This window comes from Acartia tonsa, chromosome 10, assembly GCF_053477335.1.
Source record: "Acartia tonsa isolate MP-2025a chromosome 10, ASM5347733v1, whole genome shotgun sequence".
Lineage (NCBI taxonomy): Eukaryota > Metazoa > Arthropoda > Copepoda > Calanoida > Acartiidae > Acartia > Acartia tonsa.
In genome coordinates, this window is record NC_137269.1 from 49787733 (window position 1) to 49807161 (window position 19429).

The 19429-nt window shown below is 31.9% G+C and overlaps 1 protein-coding gene across 3 annotated transcripts in view; it reads right to left on the bottom strand.

The window, feature by feature from the left end:
- Positions 1 to 11158, bottom strand: part of LOC145330301 (uncharacterized) — a 72083-nt gene extending 60925 nt beyond the window's left edge. Inside the window, exons 1-4 of one of the 3 annotated variants that reach the window (XM_080174944.1) lie at positions 11071 to 11158; positions 10289 to 10385; positions 6777 to 6864; positions 5084 to 6074 (exon numbers count right to left, since the gene is read on the bottom strand). In XM_080174944.1, the coding sequence (XP_080031070.1) occupies positions 5130 to 6050 (921 nt within the window). In that variant the 5' untranslated portion in view covers positions 6051 to 6074; positions 6777 to 6864; positions 10289 to 10385; positions 11071 to 11158 and the 3' untranslated portion in view covers positions 5084 to 5129. Of the gene's footprint in view, positions 1 to 418; positions 1680 to 3741; positions 3830 to 5083; positions 6075 to 6776; positions 6865 to 10288; positions 10386 to 11070 lie in introns of those variants that run through there. The other 2 variants (XR_013883357.1, XM_080174943.1) reach the window with 2 other exon arrangements.
- Between the last annotated feature and the right edge of the window lie 8271 nt (positions 11159 to 19429).

Below are 19429 nucleotides of genomic sequence, written 5' to 3' on the forward strand. Positions count from 1 at the left end.
TTACCTAACCTTTATAGAAATCATCCAGCAAAGTTAAAAAGAACAATTCAGACATTACGGACATATATACAGACGGACGGACGGAGGTACAGGCTGACCGACCCTAATTATAGAAATATTTAGTAATAAAATGAATAAAATGTGTTTTTGTAAACAAAAATAGTAGAAAACTTGTTTCTTATTGATATCTATACGCTGTGCATTTTTGTGTTTGTTATAGATTAATCTGAAAATAATATATTTACATTAGACAATTATTTTATTTATACAACAAGATGAATAAACAAATTAATAAGTCCATAGGTATACTGGAACACAAAAAAATCATTCATGTAAAGAATCATTTATAAACTTAAAGTTCTAATTCAAATAAAATGAAGATAGGATAAATGTGGAGATCCTGTAAAACCAAGTGTAAAGTAAATATATTTATAATTTAGAAACACCATAGAAAAATTTAATATTCACAATTTCGCATATTAATTGAAATAAACACAATAGCTATTTATAAATGAATGAAAAATTGCAACAAATAAATTGAAATGCAGATTTTTAATGTGAAAAAATAAGATTTAGATTTTTATTTGAATTTAGCATTATTCTTTTCTCTCTAAATAAATATCGGTAGGTAATCTATGACAAATTAATTTTTATATTTCTATTTTATGATGAACAATATCAATAGTATCAATTATATCTTCATCATAATTTTGTTCACAAGAAAGAGGATCTTCTTGTTTAATATTTTCTTCAATATCGTCAGCTCTCGTCTGGATAGAGAGAGGATCTTCATCAAATATTTCTTCTTCTTTAATTTCTTCTTTAACATCAACTTCTTCACATTTAATTAAACTTATAGATACAGAAGGTTGACCTGTATTATTACAGGTTTTCACCATTTCTAAATGTCCAGGGGATTTTTCATGTCTTGATAACTCTAAACCAGAGATATAATGTTTGTTACAAAGTTTACATGAGTATGGCTTCTCACCTCTATGGATCCTTTCATGGACAGCCAATTCCCAACCAGATTTAAATGTCTTTTCACATTGATCACATGAGAATGGCTTCTCACCTGTATGAATCCCTTTGTGCTGAGTCAAATTAGCACTTTGAGAAAATGTCTTTTCACATTGATCACATGAGTATGGCTTATCACCAGTATGGATCCTTTTGTGAACAGTTAATTCACTACTTTGTCTGAATGTCTTTTCACATTGATCACAAGAGTATGGCTTCTCACCAGTATGGATCCTTTTGTGTTTAGTCAAATTACTATTATCAGAGAAAGACTTTCCACATTGATCACATGAGTATGGTTTATCTCCCGTATGAATCCTTTTATGTTCAGTCAAGTTACCACTAGTTGCAAAGGTCTTTTCACATTGATCACATGAGTATGGCTTCTCACTAGTATGAATTCTTTTATGTCTGTTCAAGTGACTGCTAGTCGTAAATGACTTTTCACATTGATCACATGAGAATGGTTTTTTACCAGTATGAATTCTTTTGTGCTTAGTCAAATTAGCAATTTGAGAAAATGTCTTTTCACATTGACCACATGAGAATGGCTTTTCTCCCGTATGGACCCTCATATGATCAACCAAGTTAGATTTCTTTGTAAAATTCTTGTTACAAATATCACAGGTATTCATGTTGGTATATCCTCCATCAAACTTCTGCAATCATTATGAATTAGTATTGCAACAAAAAAAATTTTATCATGTATAATTTCTAGATGAACTATTTACACAAAGTCCTGGGAAAAAAGCTTAAACAACTTCCATAGAAGCAAAAATTATGTTTTTAAAGGGAAAAGTAGGTTGCAGGTAAAATCCGTAAAGGTTTTAAGTTAAAAACAGTAGTAGAACAATAAAAATTTATGTTAACTTCAAAAAAAAATTGTTGTCTAAAGTTCTTTTCAATATGAAATACACATATTTAGTGAATATTATCGTTCTACTACTATTTTTAAGCTTTAAAACACACACTTTTATGGATTTTACCCGCAACCTACTTTTCCCTTTTTATCACCTAAAAGGCATGTTTCATGAAATTTTCGACTTATTATTTATGAAAAAACATTCAAGTTTTATTAATTTTTACTTTGAACTCTAAAGATAATGTGTTAACCCTTACAGATCGGAGCAAAATACACCCCCCCCCCCACTCTAGTTTTTTCAATGACATTTTTTTGTAGGTAAGATAGAGAACTGTGACTTCGTGACTTTTAAAATTTAGTAATTATAAGGATATCTGTTTTTTTTTGGTGGATACTTAGATATCAATGAACACCTGAGAAAAGTGGTATAATGACCGTTTGACCGATCCCTGAACGATTTTATGACCGGTCTTTTGTCCAACTTTTACTATAGACATATACCATGAATATTGTGGCTTCTATTACAGCTAGAGACCTAATTTTTTTTGGTGAATCCTTGAGCAATAAGGAACTTCCGTGAATAAGATAGGTCATGGCCGTTTGACCGCTTCTAGACCGATTTTCTATTTTATGCCTGAAATTATCTATCTCTATATATATACAAGCGGCTTCGCCCCTAGCCTCTAGGGGTTTTGCCCTGAGAGGTGATAAAATTTTTTTTTTGCTGAAATTTGTAAAAGGACCAAGGAAATCTTCAGCAAAAAAAGGACCAAGGAAATCATCAGGAAAAAAATGGAGGGGGATTTTTTTTTGGTGGGGTTAGGGGTGTCCCACCCCCCAAATAGCCTAAAACCAACACAGGACTAGTAGGTATATTCCCTGAAGAGTAGAATCCGATTGGTTCAATGGTTGCCGAGATCTTAAGGGACGGACAGACAGACAGACATCATTCTACTTTGTATTATAGATAAGACTATAGACATATATCATGAATATCGTAGATTCTTTTACACTTATTTTTTTTAGTGAATCTATGAGCAATAAGAAACTTCCGTGAATAAGATAGGCCGTTCATACCTAAAATTCTCTCTCTATATATATATATAAAGAGCAATCTGACAAATATGACTAGAAATTTGGTAATCTTAGCTTCAAATTTTTTTGTCTGTAACAGGAGCCGAGATATAGGGGGGTGGGTGGGATAATAGGGGCCGATCAACGAAGGTGCGAATTGTCGCCCAATCTGTAAAATGGAAAAATATACTTTTCAAAAAAGATGTATTAAAACACAAAAAATAACAAATGTTATAAGTTTTTTTCTTCTAGGCCTAATTTTAAGTAATTATTAATATTTTTTTTGTAAAATTGACTTTATAAAATAAGTTTATAAACATAAGTAGTGTTACAAATATGTGCAGTTTTCATGCTGATTAAAAAAAGTAGCGGAGGACGTGCTATTAGACGTACTTATGGATACAATTGACAAGTCATTTGGGCCAAACATAAAAAAAAATTGACATATGAAGGGGCGCAAAGCGAAGCCTGACAAATCAGATTGACAATCTTACACTGACAAACAAAGAGTGACTGCATAGAGGCTTATGTGGCTTTAGAAAAAAGCATTGATTACAACATCTAGAAAAGCAAAGACTGTCAGCAAAATAAAAAAATTCAGCTTTCTATCTTTGATGAATGCTAAGTAAATGCATTTTTCTTTAAAAAATTTGACAGGCCATTCATCAAGTAATATCTAGAGTAGGTGCAAAATTCGGAAATGGTCAGCAAAATATTTACTAAAATAAAATGTTTCTAGTCTAACTTCTTCTGTAGAAACTTAAAGCACAAAACAATTGAAATACCTTATAATTTAAAGTAGATCTGTGTAATAGATTTCTCTCTGTTCACTGTGAATGTTAGTTGCTGACTGACGTTGATTCTATTATAAGCCTAAGACATAAACAATAGTTAGCTCTTGTTTTATTAAAATAAAACTGCACAAAATCTCCGCCCATTTATATAAATATGATACTCAAGGCGGACCCTTACCACTTTTATTTATAAATTGGTCAAGCAATTATTTTGTTAAAAGGTTGTAATGTTATGTTATAATGAATAAAGATTATGGCGACAAATTATTATTCATCTTTCATTTTTGATGATATAGATTTTTAAAATATAAAATCAATGTAAAATCAACATATAAAATCAATGTAATGTAGCGGCTAAAACAGAATAAATATGAATTGATACAGACAGACAGTCAAAATTGGAAAAAGGCTTTGCACAAAAAAATACTTTGTACTCTTGTTTAACATTAAAACCTCACAAAATCTCCGCCCATTTACTTAAATATGATGCCCAACGCGGACACCTCCTACTTATACCCAATCAGAAACTTATTCTGGCGGGAAATTATTGTTTATCTTTATGAAAAAAAATATAGAATAAATAAATACCTAATCTATCCTACCTACATTCTTAAGTTGGGTTAGGTAATGTTAAGTAGCCCCGCAGGGTTAGGTCCCCAATTTATGAAATGCTGTTATACTTGAATTTATTCTATATTTAAGTTAGGCCTTTTGTAGGATTAGGTCTTTTGCGGCAACAGCATACTTTATCAATTTTGCAATAAATACAAACAATACAAAACATTCTGCTTATTAAGTTCTTACAAGTGTTAATGTTAATTTGTACAATTATCTGATTTTAGAACTTTATTTTTATGGATGTTTTCAGCCTTGTTATATGATATTTATAATAAAAGAAAGAATATTATAAAAGATTGTCAGATTATGTACATGGATACTAATATACATTTATCATATTACTAGAACCAGCCATTTAAAACCTATAAGGTGGAGCCTATAGTATGAATAATTGATAACCTGTGCTTTTAGAAACCATATTAATAGGAAACTTGTTTTCTTTGTAACATTGCTATCTATACTCGGTGCATTTTTATATATTATAAATATTTATCTGAAAAAAATATATTTACATTTTATAAATAATCTATTCACACAGAAACCAATAAATTAATGATTGTCATTATGCTTAACAACATCAATATTATTCACAGAAAATTAAAGTAAAATAAATCATTGTTAAAAAGTAAAAATTTTTTACAAATAAAATTGCTTTTTAACAATTAAAATGATATTTAGATTTTTATTTAAACTGAGTAATTGGCATTAATCCTGTCTCTTTAAATAAACATTTGTATCCTATGACAATTAAATCTTTATATTTATATTTTATGATGAGCAATATCAATATCATCAATTCTATCTTCATCATAATTCTGTTCACAAGAAAGATGATCTTCTATTTCTTGTTTCATATTTTCTTCAATATTGTCAGCTCTCATCTGGATAGAGAGAGGATCCTCTTCAAATATTTCTTCTTCTTTAATTTCTTCCTTGATATAAACTTCTCCACATTCAATGAAACTAATAGATACAGAAGGTGGAACTGTATTATTACAGCTTTTCATCATTACTAAATGTCCAGGGGATTTATTATGATGTGCTAGCGCTGAACTAGAGGCATAATGTTTGTCACAAAGTTTACATGAGTATGGCTTCTCACCAGTATGAACTATTTTGTGATAAGTCAGATTACTACTAGTTGTAAATGTTTTTTCACATTGATCACATGAGAAAGGCTTCTCTCCTGTATGGATTCTTTTATGGTCATTCAAATTACTATTCTTAGAGAAAAACTTTTCACATTGATCACATGAGTATGGCTTTTCACCTGTATGGATCCTTTTATGAACAGTCAATGTACTAATATTAGAGAATGACTTTTCACATTGATCACATGAGTATGGCTTCTCACCTGTATGGATCCTTTTATGAACAGTCAATGTACTAATATTAGAGAATGACTTTTCACATTGATCACATGAGTAGGGTTTCTCTCCAGTATGGATCCTCTTATGAAGAGTCAATTTATCTTTCCGTGCAAATGCCTTCTCACATTGATCACATGAATAAGGTTTCTCGCCAGTGTGGGTTCGTTTGTGTTTATTCAAAACACCATTCTCAGAGAAAGACTTTCCACATTGACCACATGAGTACGGTTTCTCTCCCGTATGAACCCTCATATGAACAACCAATTTAGATTTATGTTTAAAATTCTTATTACAAATGTCACAGTTATTCATGCTGGTATATCGTCTCTCAATCTCCTGAAGTATTATTTTTACTAATTAAAACACAAAATTTCATTTTTCCAAGATTTTTAAATATACACAACATTCAGGTAAAAACTGAAACAAGGACAACAACTTCCATAGAAGCAAAATGAGAAAAAATAGACGGCCAAACAAGCAATAAAAATTGTAAGAGTAAGAATTTAATTTATGAGGCAGGGGAGTAAAATGAGGGGTTTCAAAGTTTGGGGTAAGCATCCCTTTACCCCCATCCCAGGACGTATATGATATAGGGCGGTAAATATAAATAATACATTCCCATAGAATTAACTGGAAATAAATTGTTTATACAAGGAAAACATTCATGACAACATCTATAAAAGGCAAGCTCAAAAAAACAGGCTAGCAGAAATATCCATGTATCTAATGGCCAATAAATTGATGTACATTCTCTATGATGATGCACATAATTACCCCTTTTGTAGATTAAAATTAGTGGTTGAAAAGATTAAACACTCAGCTTAATGAATCAACCAATCAGAATTCGCTGTTGTCCCCAAAGTTGTTAAGCAAACGAATAAGAAAACGTTCTTATAAAACTTTGGGGACCTCTGAGAAAAATCTGCAATCTATCTTTGATAAAAGGCGAGGACGGACCGACCTTAAACAGCAGCATTGAATAGCATAAGAGAATGAGTCTGGAGTAAAGACATAAAGCACAAAAAAATATAAAAATACCTTATAATATAAAGTAGATCTGTATAATGAATTTCTCTCTGTTCACTGTGAATGTTAGTTGCTGACTGACAATAATACAATTATCAACCTAAAAAGTAAACAATATTTAACTCTTGTCTTATATAAAATAAAACCCCGCCCATTTACTTAAACATGATGCTCTATGCGCGGACTCCTCCCACTTTTAATCAGAAACTGGACTAGAAAATACTTTTGTTAAAGGGTTGTGATGTTATTTAGATAAAAAAGATTCTGATGGCAAATTATTATTTATAATTGATTATTACATTATGTAAATTTTCATAATGTATAAATATCAAATTGTTAATTAACAGGACAAAGGGGATAAGTTTTTTGTTTAAGACAGGAGTAGAACTCAAAACTTTTTCATTACAGTTGCTCTAATATGGTACAATATAGAACGGAGGTAAAACCGCCGCTGTCGCCAAAAACCGGTAAATCCCGCCATTTTTTGGCCTTTTTTCGCTAAATTACACAAATTTTAATTATTAAAAACAAAATTTTCTAATCAAGTTTAGCTATCATTCAAAATTTAGCTGTTTTCGGCAGGAGTGGCGGTTTGGTCGCAATTTTTCAAAATACATATTATACCTACCCCATGACAAAGTAACTTCAGGACATTTACTTAAGAAAAGTAGCTTCCTAAGAAAAATAGTCTCTAAAAGTAATAACGGTCATGGCCGCAGCGCTCGGCCCTCTGGCCTGTCTAGCCGCGGGCGCTCGGCCCCCTAGCCTATAACCTAACCTAACCAAACCTATGTTAGCCTCAGAACATTTATTTAAGAAAAATATCATCAACTGATAACACCTAGGTGGTTTAGAATTTTGTGGATTTTGCAAAAAGTGGTTGATAGATTTTTACAATTTTTAATATTGTTTTTACAATTTTTGATAATGTTTTAAAATTTAAAATTAGAGGGGGCTGAGCGCTCGCGGCTAGGCAGGCCAGGGGGCCGAGCGCTGCGACCATGACCTTTATTGGTTGGTTGGTTAGCCTCCAGAGGACGGTCACATGTATCTGCTAACGCACATGTATTAGCTTCATATATTTCATTGCAAATTTAATCAGGCCAGGTAGAACCCTCGTCAAGTTTAAGAAAATCTGCTGCCAATCTTGGCTTTGTCCAAAGTGATAAAACATCTAAATTAGTCGGGTTGTCTGGGCAGTTAAACAGGTGTCTTGTGTCATGTGGTGAGTTTTTACAGCTAGGGCATTTGTCATCAATATTTTCGTCAATTTTGTGTAAATAACTGTTTAGTCTGCGGCTGAAGCCAGATCTCAATTGAGAGAGTTGAGATCTGACATGTCTAGAAAGAGTTTGTTCTTCTTTATTAATGTCCGGTGGTTTAATTCCAAGGACTCTGTTAGGAGGAAGATTTTCAAGAGCAGTTTTTACTTCAGATGTGTGTATGGCCTTGATTTTAGTCTTCCTGTTTTCTGCATTAATGGGAAGGTATTTTTTAATGCATTTTCTGTATTTCTGTATTGTCGGTTTCAGGTGATTTCTTGCTGGCAGTGGTCTATGAATGTTTTTAACACCTGGATGGTCGGGTTGATGGCAGGTCAGTAGATATTGTTTACATTTCATCAGGCAGTGTTCTTTAACTGGTAGAATCTTAGTTTCTTGATGAATGTGTTGTTCTGACGCCATTTTAAGATTGCCAGTGATGAGTTTTAGAGCTTGATTCTGAGATCTTTGTAGCTTTTTCCAGCTGTTTTCTGATATAACAGGACTCCATATAGGACAAGCATACTCCAACACACTTCTGGCAATGGCCTTGTAGGTCATTGTCATGGTTTCCTTGTCCTGGCCCCAGTCGGAGCCACAGAGTGACTTCATGATGTTTATTTTTGTGTTGGCAGAGTTAGTGGAGTTTTGTATATGGGTGGAAAAAGTGTACATAGTATCATGTGTGACACCTAAGAGTTTGGGGTGATGTTCTAGAGGGACAAGTATGTCATCAATCATAACTTGTGGATGGATTTTGAACTCTTTGGTATCAGGAGTGAAAAGTGTCACTGTGGATTTTTCAGGTGATACTACTAGCTCTCGCTCATTGAGAAATTCAGTGACTCTGGGAACATAGTTGTTGATTGATTTGGTAAGAGCATCTATGTCCAAGCCAGTAGCATAGATAGAGATATCATCAGCATACTGTATTATTTGAACATCATTTGGAGGTTTAGGCAGGTTCCGGAGATAGAAATTAAATAAAATAGGTGATGTTACAGCGCCTTGGGGTACTCCAGCTCTTACATTTCTGCATTTTGATGTTACATTCCTGAAGTTAACTTTAGATTGTCGCCCTTTTAAATAGCAGCAGAACCATCTTTTTAGAAATTCAGGAAGTGCAGATTGTCCCAGGTCTTGAAGAAGCTTATCGTGGGATACCATATCAAAAGCTTTGCTAAGATCAATCTGTAGCAAAACTGTTCTATCTGGAGGTCTGTGTTTATTGAAACCGTTAGCAACTTGGTCATTGAAGTCGTTTAAGGCAGAGACTGTAGAGTGGTTCTTGCGGAATCCATGTTGGAAAACAGGAATGTCCAAGGTTTCAGTGAGGGTGGGTAGAATGAGGCGTTCCAGGATTTTTATTGCAGGACAAAGTAAGGATACAGGTCTGTAGGAGTTGGATTCTTGAGGATCTTTGTTGGGTTTTAAAAGAGGGATAATGACCGAAGTTTTCCAGATATCAGGTATGATGCTTGTTGCCATTGAGAGATTAAATATCTTTGTTAGATATTCTAATCCTTTAGGTCCAAGGTGTTTTAGGTGCAGGTTCGAGATATTATCTGGTCCAGCAGCTTTGGAGGCTTTACAAGCTTTAATAGCTTCTGCAGTCTGTTTGGCAGTGAAAGAAATGGGATTTTCGAGGCTATTCTTTTTAATATTCTTTGTTATTTTCCTGGATGTTTTAGAACTCTGGTGTCGAACAACTGAAGAATATTGTTTGTTGAAACCATTAGCTATTTCAAGTGAGGATGTTAAGTAGCGACCTTTAAATTTAATGGCTTGGTTATTGCTACTGGAATTCTTGCCATTAAGGTTTTTAATCAGCTTGAATAGCTTGGAAGAACAGCCACTTGTGATCTCACTGATTTTCTCTCTCCATTTTGATTTTTGATGTTGATTAATTTCTTGGAGGATCTCTCTATTTAAATTTTGAATATCTGGAGAATCAGGATTAGTGGATCTAAGTTCATCTCTTTCTTTCATTTTGTTAGTAGTTGATGTTGGAATCTCAGGAACAATATCTTTGATGCGGCCTCCAGGTATAGTTTTCTTGGAGGCCTGGTTTATAACAGTGGTGGCTACTTTACTTATTAGGCTACTTTGTCCTGAAGCTACTTTGTCTGAAGCTACTTTGTCCGAAGCTACTTTGTCCGAAGCTACTTTGTCCAAGATCCTATTAATATTATAATGTAGCATCTAAACCAGGTGAATGTAAACTTAATGTGAAAACCAATACAAACCAAGAAATTAAAGTACCTTCCATGAGTTTATTTCACAATCAAAATTCCTCTGCAGATTTCTCTCTGTTCACTTTGAATGTTAGTTACTGACTGACTTCGATTCGATTATCAACCTAAAATATAAACAATAGTTTATGATTAAAGCCAAACAAAATCTCCTCCCATTTACTTAAATATGATGCTCAGCGCGAACTCCTCCTATTTAAACCAAAAAATAAATTGGACAAACAAATCTTTTTTTTTATACAGGGTGTGGAGTTATTTTAAAAAAAGATTCTAGCGGCAAATTATTGTTTAGATAAATGAGAAACTTGAATAGGTTCAAGAAAAGATTTTAATTATTAAAAGTGTCATGAAATATTGTAAATCTAAATTTAATGGATATTATAGGTAAGTTTGTTAAGGAGTAAAACTCCGCCCAGCCAACCCCAAGAAGCACTCTATAAAATTTGGAATTAGATTTATTCTCCCTCCCCAAACTAAACTCGAGGGGTAAAACTTTTTGATGCGTCATTTAACCAAATAATAAAAAAATACCCCCCCCCCCCAAAAAAAAAAAGGCTTGGAGCTCCTTGACAAGCATATCACTTTTTATTATTGGCGAAGATTTACAGCTCTTTCCTAATAAATATAAATATACTAAAAGATCTCGCAAACAGCTACACAAATCAGTAAAGTTTATCATTGGCCACAAACTAGAAAATAACACCATTAAGGAAGTTGTCACTCTACCTAGTAGATATGACCCTCTTTATTTCCTCGCGGGGTAAAACCTTTAGTAATAATAAAGTGAATAACCTGTGTGTTTGTAAACAAAATTAGCAAAAAACTTCTTTCTTATTGATATCTATACTCTGTGCATTTTTATTTTGTTATTAATTAATCTGAAAATAATATATTTACATTAAACAATTATTTCATTTACACTGCAAGATAAATAAACAAATCAACAATACGTTTTCATACCAAAAAAACATAAAAATAAGGTTTCATTAATTTTACATTATTTATTTTTTTCAAAATTAAAACAAAATATTTGTCATTATCAATAAATTAATTCTAAGTTTAAATACAAATAGCTTATTATATACACTTATAGGATGTATTTCTGTATGTATGTATTCATGGTCAATACTATCTTATAAACGGCTGGACAAACTGTTCACTAATTTAAGAAGTTTGGTATTAAACTAAGAAGAAAAAATTCTTAAAATCCTTATAGGCAAGGGGCGATGCATTTAGTAATATTATAAAGTAGAAATGTTACGGATATTTTAAAAATTAGATAATAAATTATGTTGTATTGGATTTTTATATCAGAAAGTAAAATAATAGGTATTTATAATTCTCCGATTAAATTATTTACAACACTCTCATTCATTTACATTCAAATAGAGAGAGGATCAACATTGTCAGCTCTCATCTGGATAGAGAGAGGTTCCTCTTCAAATATTTCTTCTTCTTTAATTTCTTCCTTGATATAAACTTCTTCACATTTAATTAAACTAATAGATATAGAAGTTGGAACTGTATTATTACAGGTTTTTATCTTTTCTAAATGTCCAGGGGATTTTTCATGTCTTGATAACTCTGAACTAGAGATATAATGTTTGTCACAAAGTTTACATGAGTAAGGCTTCTCACCTGTATGAACTCTTTTATGGACAGTCAAACTTTCATTACGAGAAAATGTCTTTTCACATTGATCACATGTGAATAATTTTTCCCCCGTATGGATTCTTTTATGTTTAGTCAAATCACTTTTATGAGAAAATGTCTTTTTACATTGATCACATGAGTATGGCTTCTCACCCGAATGGGCCCTTTTGTGCTGAGTCAAATGGCTAGTTTGAGAAAATGTCTTTCCACATTGATCACATGAGTATGGTTTCTCTCCTGTATGAACCCTCTTATGAACCACCAAGTGAGATTTATGTTTAAAATTCTTATTACAAATATGACAGGTATTCATGCTGGTATATCCTCTCTCAATCCCCTAAAATATTAGTTTTATTAATAAAAACACAAAATATTGTTTTCAAATAAACACAACATTCAGGTAAAAACTGAAACAAGGATAACAACTTCCATAGAAGCAAAGCAAGAAAAAACAGACGCCGACGGCCCAAAAACAATAAAGAATTTTGAATTCCATATCCAAGTTGTTGTCAATAAAGCTAAATAATTAGAAGAACAAACAACCTTTCTAGCAACAATTTTACAGATCCTTTACTTATTGTTAAAGGAATCATTTGATATGCCTAAATTTACGCTAAGAGCTAGTGTTATATACGTATATACAGACAAATGTGAAAAAGCTTCGCTATTAAAATTTGTAGAAAGAAAGTAATAAACAAGGATGACAACATTAATAAAAGCAAAGATAATAAACATGGAATGACAGCATTTATATTTGTGTACAGAGGTTAATATGGTTTTATAACCCAACCACCCCCGCCCACCTTTTCCCCAGATTTAGTTTTTATAATCATTGTTTATAATATTTAGCAACTCCTCCTACAATAATTGTCTTAGATCAATGATAAATGGGCGGAGTTAGAATTTAATATTTGAGACAGGGGAGTAAATATAAAAAAATGAATTCATATAGAACTGTAAATAAATTGTTATCATAGAAGAAAAACATTGATGACAACATCTATAAAAGCCAAGCTCAAATAAACCAGACTAGCAGAAAAATCCAGGTTTCTAAAGGGACAGTGGCCAATAAATTGATGTACATTCCCTATGATGATGCACAAAATTACCCCTTCTGTAAATTAAAATTTTTGGTTGAAACGATTGAACACTCAACTTAATGAATCAACCAATCAAACTTCACTAGTGTCCCCAAAGTTGTTAAGCAAACGATTAAGAAAACTTTATTGTGAAACTTTGGGGGCATATTTCTTATAAAAATTTGAAACAGAACAGTACAGACAGACCAACGCATCATGTGATATAGAGTAGGTGCAAATTATATACAAAACAAGAATGACAACATCCATAACCGCATAACTCTAAAATGGTAGGACAAACAAACATTAAAACAAGTGTCAGAACTGTATAATCAGAATATAAATGTATATGTCTAAATTTGTTGCAAAGCTGCTTAATTACAAGATAAGAACTTGATTATAGAGATGCTTTCTTCTAACATTGTACTTAGTTGTAACAGGAATCAGTATTCCAAAAAATCCAATGAATAGGATTATGATGAAACATAATTTTTTAAAAATGATTATATAGCTGCTACGCTTTCTGAATCGTACCTAACTACTACAGGAATCATCATACCAAGTTTGATATTGAAAGAACAATTCTAACATGATTAAAATAATGAAAAGAGCTTATTATTCCGGACAGAGGTACGGACGGACCGACCTTTTTTTTAGAAAAGCTTCGCTTTTAAACATCAGCATTGAATAGCATTAGAGAATGAGTCTGGAGAAATGCCATAAGGCATAAATAATATAAAAATACCTTATAATATAAAATAGATCTGTATAGTGGATTTCTCTCTGTTCACTGTGTAAGTTAGTTACTGACTGACAATGATTCAATTATCAACCTAAAATATAAACAATATTTAACTCTTGTTTATTAAAATAAAACTGCACAAAATCTCCGCCCATTTGCTTAAAAATGATGCTAAACTTGGTCTCCTCCCACTTTTATTTAGAAACTGGACAATTAAATACTTTTGTTAAAGGGTGATGATATTATTTAAACAAAAATTCTGGCGGCAAATTATTGTTTATTATTCATTATTACATAAGTAGGTTTTTAAATGTAAATATGTTATGTTATGTTATTATATTTATGTACTAGCGGCTACGCCCCTAGAGGCCTCTATTGGCACTTTGAATGTTTTTTTATTTAAAATATCTTATTAGAGAAATAATTGGTTTATGTTTTGTTCAAGTCTCTTTTTCGGGAGGGGTAATTTTTTTCTATGGGCGATTTCTCTTGGGAGGGTAGTTATAAACCTTCCCGGGACCTATTAGAAGCTACCCTGTTAAGGAGAACCCGATCGGTTCAGCGGTTAGCGAGATCCTTTGGTACAAACACACAGACATCCTGTTACTTTAGTATAGGGATTATAGAGGCTAAAACAGAACAAATGTAATCTGATTGTGTACCTATAGACCAATACAACAGCCAACAATATTATAGATTTGCTCCACACATAAAATATGAAAATAAATTAAAGCACCTTTCATGAGTTTATTCCACAATCAAAATTCCTCTGCAGATTTCTCTCCGTTCATTGTGAATGTTAGTTGCTGACTGACGTTGATTCAATTATCAACCTAAAATATAAACAATATTTAACTCTTGTTTATTAATAAAACTGTACAAAATCTCCGTCCATTTACTTAATAATGATGCTTAACGCGGATTCCTCCCACGTTTAATCAGAAACTGGACAAGCAATTATTTTTGTTAAAGGGTTGTGATGTTACCTATTTAAATAAAAATTTTGGCGGCAAATTATTGTTTATTATTCACTAGCGGCTTCGCCCCTAGCCTCTAGGGGCTTTTTTTCTAAAGGTTCAGGGGAGAATTTAAAATTTTTTTTTACATTTTTTAAAGATATTTTCTGTATTTTATAACATTTTATAACTCTTGATATCATTTTATAACTCTTTATAACATTTTATAACTTTTTATATTTATTTATATTGATTTATACTATTTAAAACCTTTGGATTTTTTCTTTTTTTTACTGTTTTTTAAACTTTCTTTGCCATTAGCCTATTTGGGGCTTCGCCCCTACAGGAGAACGAAGTTTTCACACTCTTTTTGAATTTGATAAAACAAAGTTTAAAAGAAGAAAAGAAATATAAAAAGAAGAAAAATAATTCAAATATAAAGAAAATATAAAAAAGTATAAAAAAATATAAAAATTTATAAAAATATATAAAAACATAAAAAAACATTAAAATTTTTGGGGGGGTAGGGACTGTCCCAACCCCCAAGAAAATAGCTTAAAACCACCACAGGACCAATAGGTATATACCCTGAAGAGTAGAATCCAATCTGTTTAGTGGTTACTGAGATCTTAAGCTTCAGACGGACGGACATACATCATTCTACTTTGTATTATAGATTATTACATGAATAGGTTTTTAATTATATATATGTCAATTGGTCATATTCAAACAATCCAAATATTACAGTCTGACAAAAAAGAATATTGTAGATTTGCTTTGCACATAAAATATGAAATCAAAGTAGGAAGCTATCTTATATTAGTTTATTTCATAATAAGCATCAAGAAATTATAAGAACAAACATTGTTCTGAGAAAGAAATAAATATATTTTTTTGAAAACTAGATGTTGTTTTGCAAAATGGAATCTAAATTGACTATGTCGCGTAATGACGTTAATTCACAAAATATTAAAGGGTATCTTAAAAAATCATATATTAATACCTTAAAATAAAATGTACAATGGATTTTCTTATTTGTTCACTGTGAAGGTTATAGTTAATACTTGTATATTCAACCTAAACAAATGTTGTTAATTATAAATGGTCAAGATTCAATAGGTAGAGAGAAATTAAGTTGACATTTTAGTAAGGGGTAAGCATAACCCTAAATTCTGGTGGTAGGGGGTTTGGGAAAAAAACATTAATGTCAAAATTTATCTGATTTAAATCAAATTACAAAGGGCTCAAACATAGTACAAACTTTTTGGGGAAAATACTTATTCAAATTTTTTTAAGGGAAGGATAATCACATTTTTCCCTTGGAGGTAGTTGTTACTGTGAGTGCGAATGGGGCGTTTGTCCAAATTTAGGTATGGAGACCGCTCTTCTATGAGTACTACTAAAAACCTACTTTTACTGCAATACACATAGACATTCTCATCGTCGGTTCGTTTATTTAGAATGCTTAACCCTCTATTCCCACAAGTATAATTCGAATTTGGTTGAGCTGGTGGAAGCTCAACAAAAGACCCACGTGAAGTATTATATTGCTTTAATCTAAGAATAAGTGGTTGGTTTTGATATTCGATCGGAATTATATAAGTATATTAAGTGTTAAGGAAGGAAAATGTTTTTATAAAGTGTATTTATATTACAAGTGAATAAGTTAAGTATGAAAATATTTACAGGATAAGTGTTAAAATCATAAGTAGTGTAGGACAGAAAAGTGCCCTAAGTCCCAAGCAGTGAATTGTGCTAAGTGTTAGAACTCTAACATAAGGCCTAAGCTCAATTCATGCTAAGTACTAAGGGTCCTAAATTTAAACTACAATGCATGCCAAACAACTAAGTCATTACCTTTTAAAGCCAGAAGAGAAGTTGATGGTAGGAGAGTCAATAACTAACTAACTTATTTTAAGAGGTACATGCTATAACATCAGCTTTGAACCAGGATCTTAGTGTTTGTCTGTGCAATTAAATGTCTGTATGTTAATTTGTGACGTAAATCAGACATGGTTGTAGGCATACATATTTGTACTGATTGGTTACATGGTTACTTTAACAATAAACATAATGTCTTTAATAAACATATAATATTATCAAATCACATACAAATTACCATGAATAGGCTAGCATTACTCATATATGGTGTTATATAGGTAGAGATAGGCCTATGAATGCATAAAAGGATACAAATAATGCCTTGGGCCTATCTAAAGTAATTGTGTCTTGTGCCTGAATGCTACTTGATAATTGCAGGGGCACATCAATCAAATATTTAGATTCTACTCTATATAGTGTTAACTTTATATCAAGCATAGATAGATAGTCCGGATGCGAAGCATTTCTGTAAAAGTCTTATATGTACGTTCAAAGAATTTGAAAATTGAGGATCGCATCTCCATTACTCTACCTTAAGAGATATGACACTCTCTATTTCCTCTCAGAAACCTTTTTTTAATAAAAAGTGTAAACAAAATTAGTTGAAAACTTCTTTCTTATTGATATCTATACTCTGTGCATTTTTGTGGGCGTTATCCTCTTAGAAATTTTTTTTTCAATTTTTTTCAATTTTGTACCCCCCCCCCCCCCCCCGACTACCGACGAACAACTATTTTAGGTTAGGTTAGGTTTTAGGCTAGGGAGCCGAGCGCTGCGGCTAGGCAGGCAAGGGGGCCGAGCGCTGCGGCTAGGGAGCCGAGCGCTGCAGCCAGAGTTCATAGCTCGCTGTCGGGGGGGGGGGGGGGGGGGTACTCAAATTTCCAATATTGGAAAAAAAATTTCTAAGAGGATAATACCTTTTTGTGTTTTTTATATATTCATCTGAAAATAATATATTTACATTAGACAAATATTTTATTTACACTACAAGATAAATGATTTGTATTTCAAATTGGAAAACATCAAAATTACTTATGTAAAAAAAACATTTAAACAGCAAGTTGTAAGTGAAATAAAATGGAGACAGATTTAATGTGGAGATCCTGTAAAACCAAGTGTAAAGTAAGTATATCTAATTTAGAAACAAAATAAAAAAAATAAATATTCACATATTAATGGAAATAAACACAAAAGCTTGGACGTTGTTTTGATTTGTGACAAAAATTAATAAAATTTTTAAGATGAAAAATAAGATTTAGATTTTTATATGAATTGAGCATTAATCCTGTCTCTGTATATAAACATTTGTATCTTATGATAATTAAAGGTTTATATTTCTATTTTATGATGAACAATATCAATATCATCAATTGGTAGTGCGAATGGGGCGTTTGTCCAATAATATGGTATGGAGACCGCTCTTCTATGAGTACTACTAAAAACCTACTTTTACTGCAATACACATAAACATTCTCATCGTCGGTTCGTCTATTTAGAATGCTTATCCCTCTATTCCCACAAGTATAATACGAATTTGGTTGAGCTGGTGGAAGCTCAACAAAAGACCCACGAGAAGTATTATATTGCTTTAATCTAAGAATAAATGGTTGGTTTTGATATTCGATCGGAATTATATAAATATATTAAGTATTAAGGAAGGAAAATGTTTTTATAAAGTGTATTTATATTACAAGTGAATGAGTTAAGTATGAAAATATTTACAGGATAAGTGTTAAAATCATAAGTAGTGTAGGACAGAAAAGTGCCCCAAGTCCCAAGCATTGAATTGTGCTAAGTGTTAGGATTCTAACATTAGGCCTAAGCTCAATTCATGCTAAGTACTAAGGGTCCTAAATTTAAACTACAATGCATGCCAAACAACTAAGTCATTACCTTTTAAAGCCAGAAGAGAACTTGATGGTAGGAGAGTCAATAAATAACTAACTTATTTTAAGAGATACATGCTATAACATCAGCTTATAATAAGGATCTTAGTGTTTGTCTGTTCAATAAAGTGTCTGTATGTTAACTTGTGACGTAAATCAGGCATGGTTGTAGGCATACATACTTGTACTAATTGGTTACATGATTACTTTAACAATAAACTAAATGTCTTTAATAAACATATAATATTAAGGAATCACATTCAATTTACCATGAATAGGCTAGCGTTACCTATATATGGTGTTATATTGGTAAAGGTAGGCCTATGAATACATAAAAGGATACAAATAATGCCTTGGGCCTAGCTAAAGTAATTGTGTCTCGTGCCTGAATGTTACTTGATAATTACAGAGTAACGTCAATCAAATATTTAGATTCTACTCTTATATAGTGTTAACTTTATATTGAACATAGATAGATAATCTGGGTGCGAAGCATTTCTGTAAAAGTCTTATATGTACGTTCAAAGAATTTGAAAATTGGGGATCGCATCTCCACAATTCTATCTTTATCATAATTCTGTTGACAAGAAAGAGGATCTTCTATTTCATGTTTAATATTTTCTTTAATATTGTCAGCTCTCATCTGGATAGAGAGAGGATCTTCATCAAATATTTCTTCTTCTTTAATTTCTTCCTTGATAAAAACTTCTTCACATTTCATTAAACTTATAGATACAGAAGTTGGAACTGTATTAATACAGCTTTTCATCATTTCTAAACGTCCAGGGAATAACTTTTTATGAATTCTTTTATGTCTACTCAGACCACTATTCTGATAAAATGTCATTTCACATTGATCAGACGAATATGGTTTATCTCCAGTATGAATTCTTTTGTGTCTAATCAAAGCACTAGAAAGACTTTTCACATTGATCACATGAGTAAGGTTTCTCT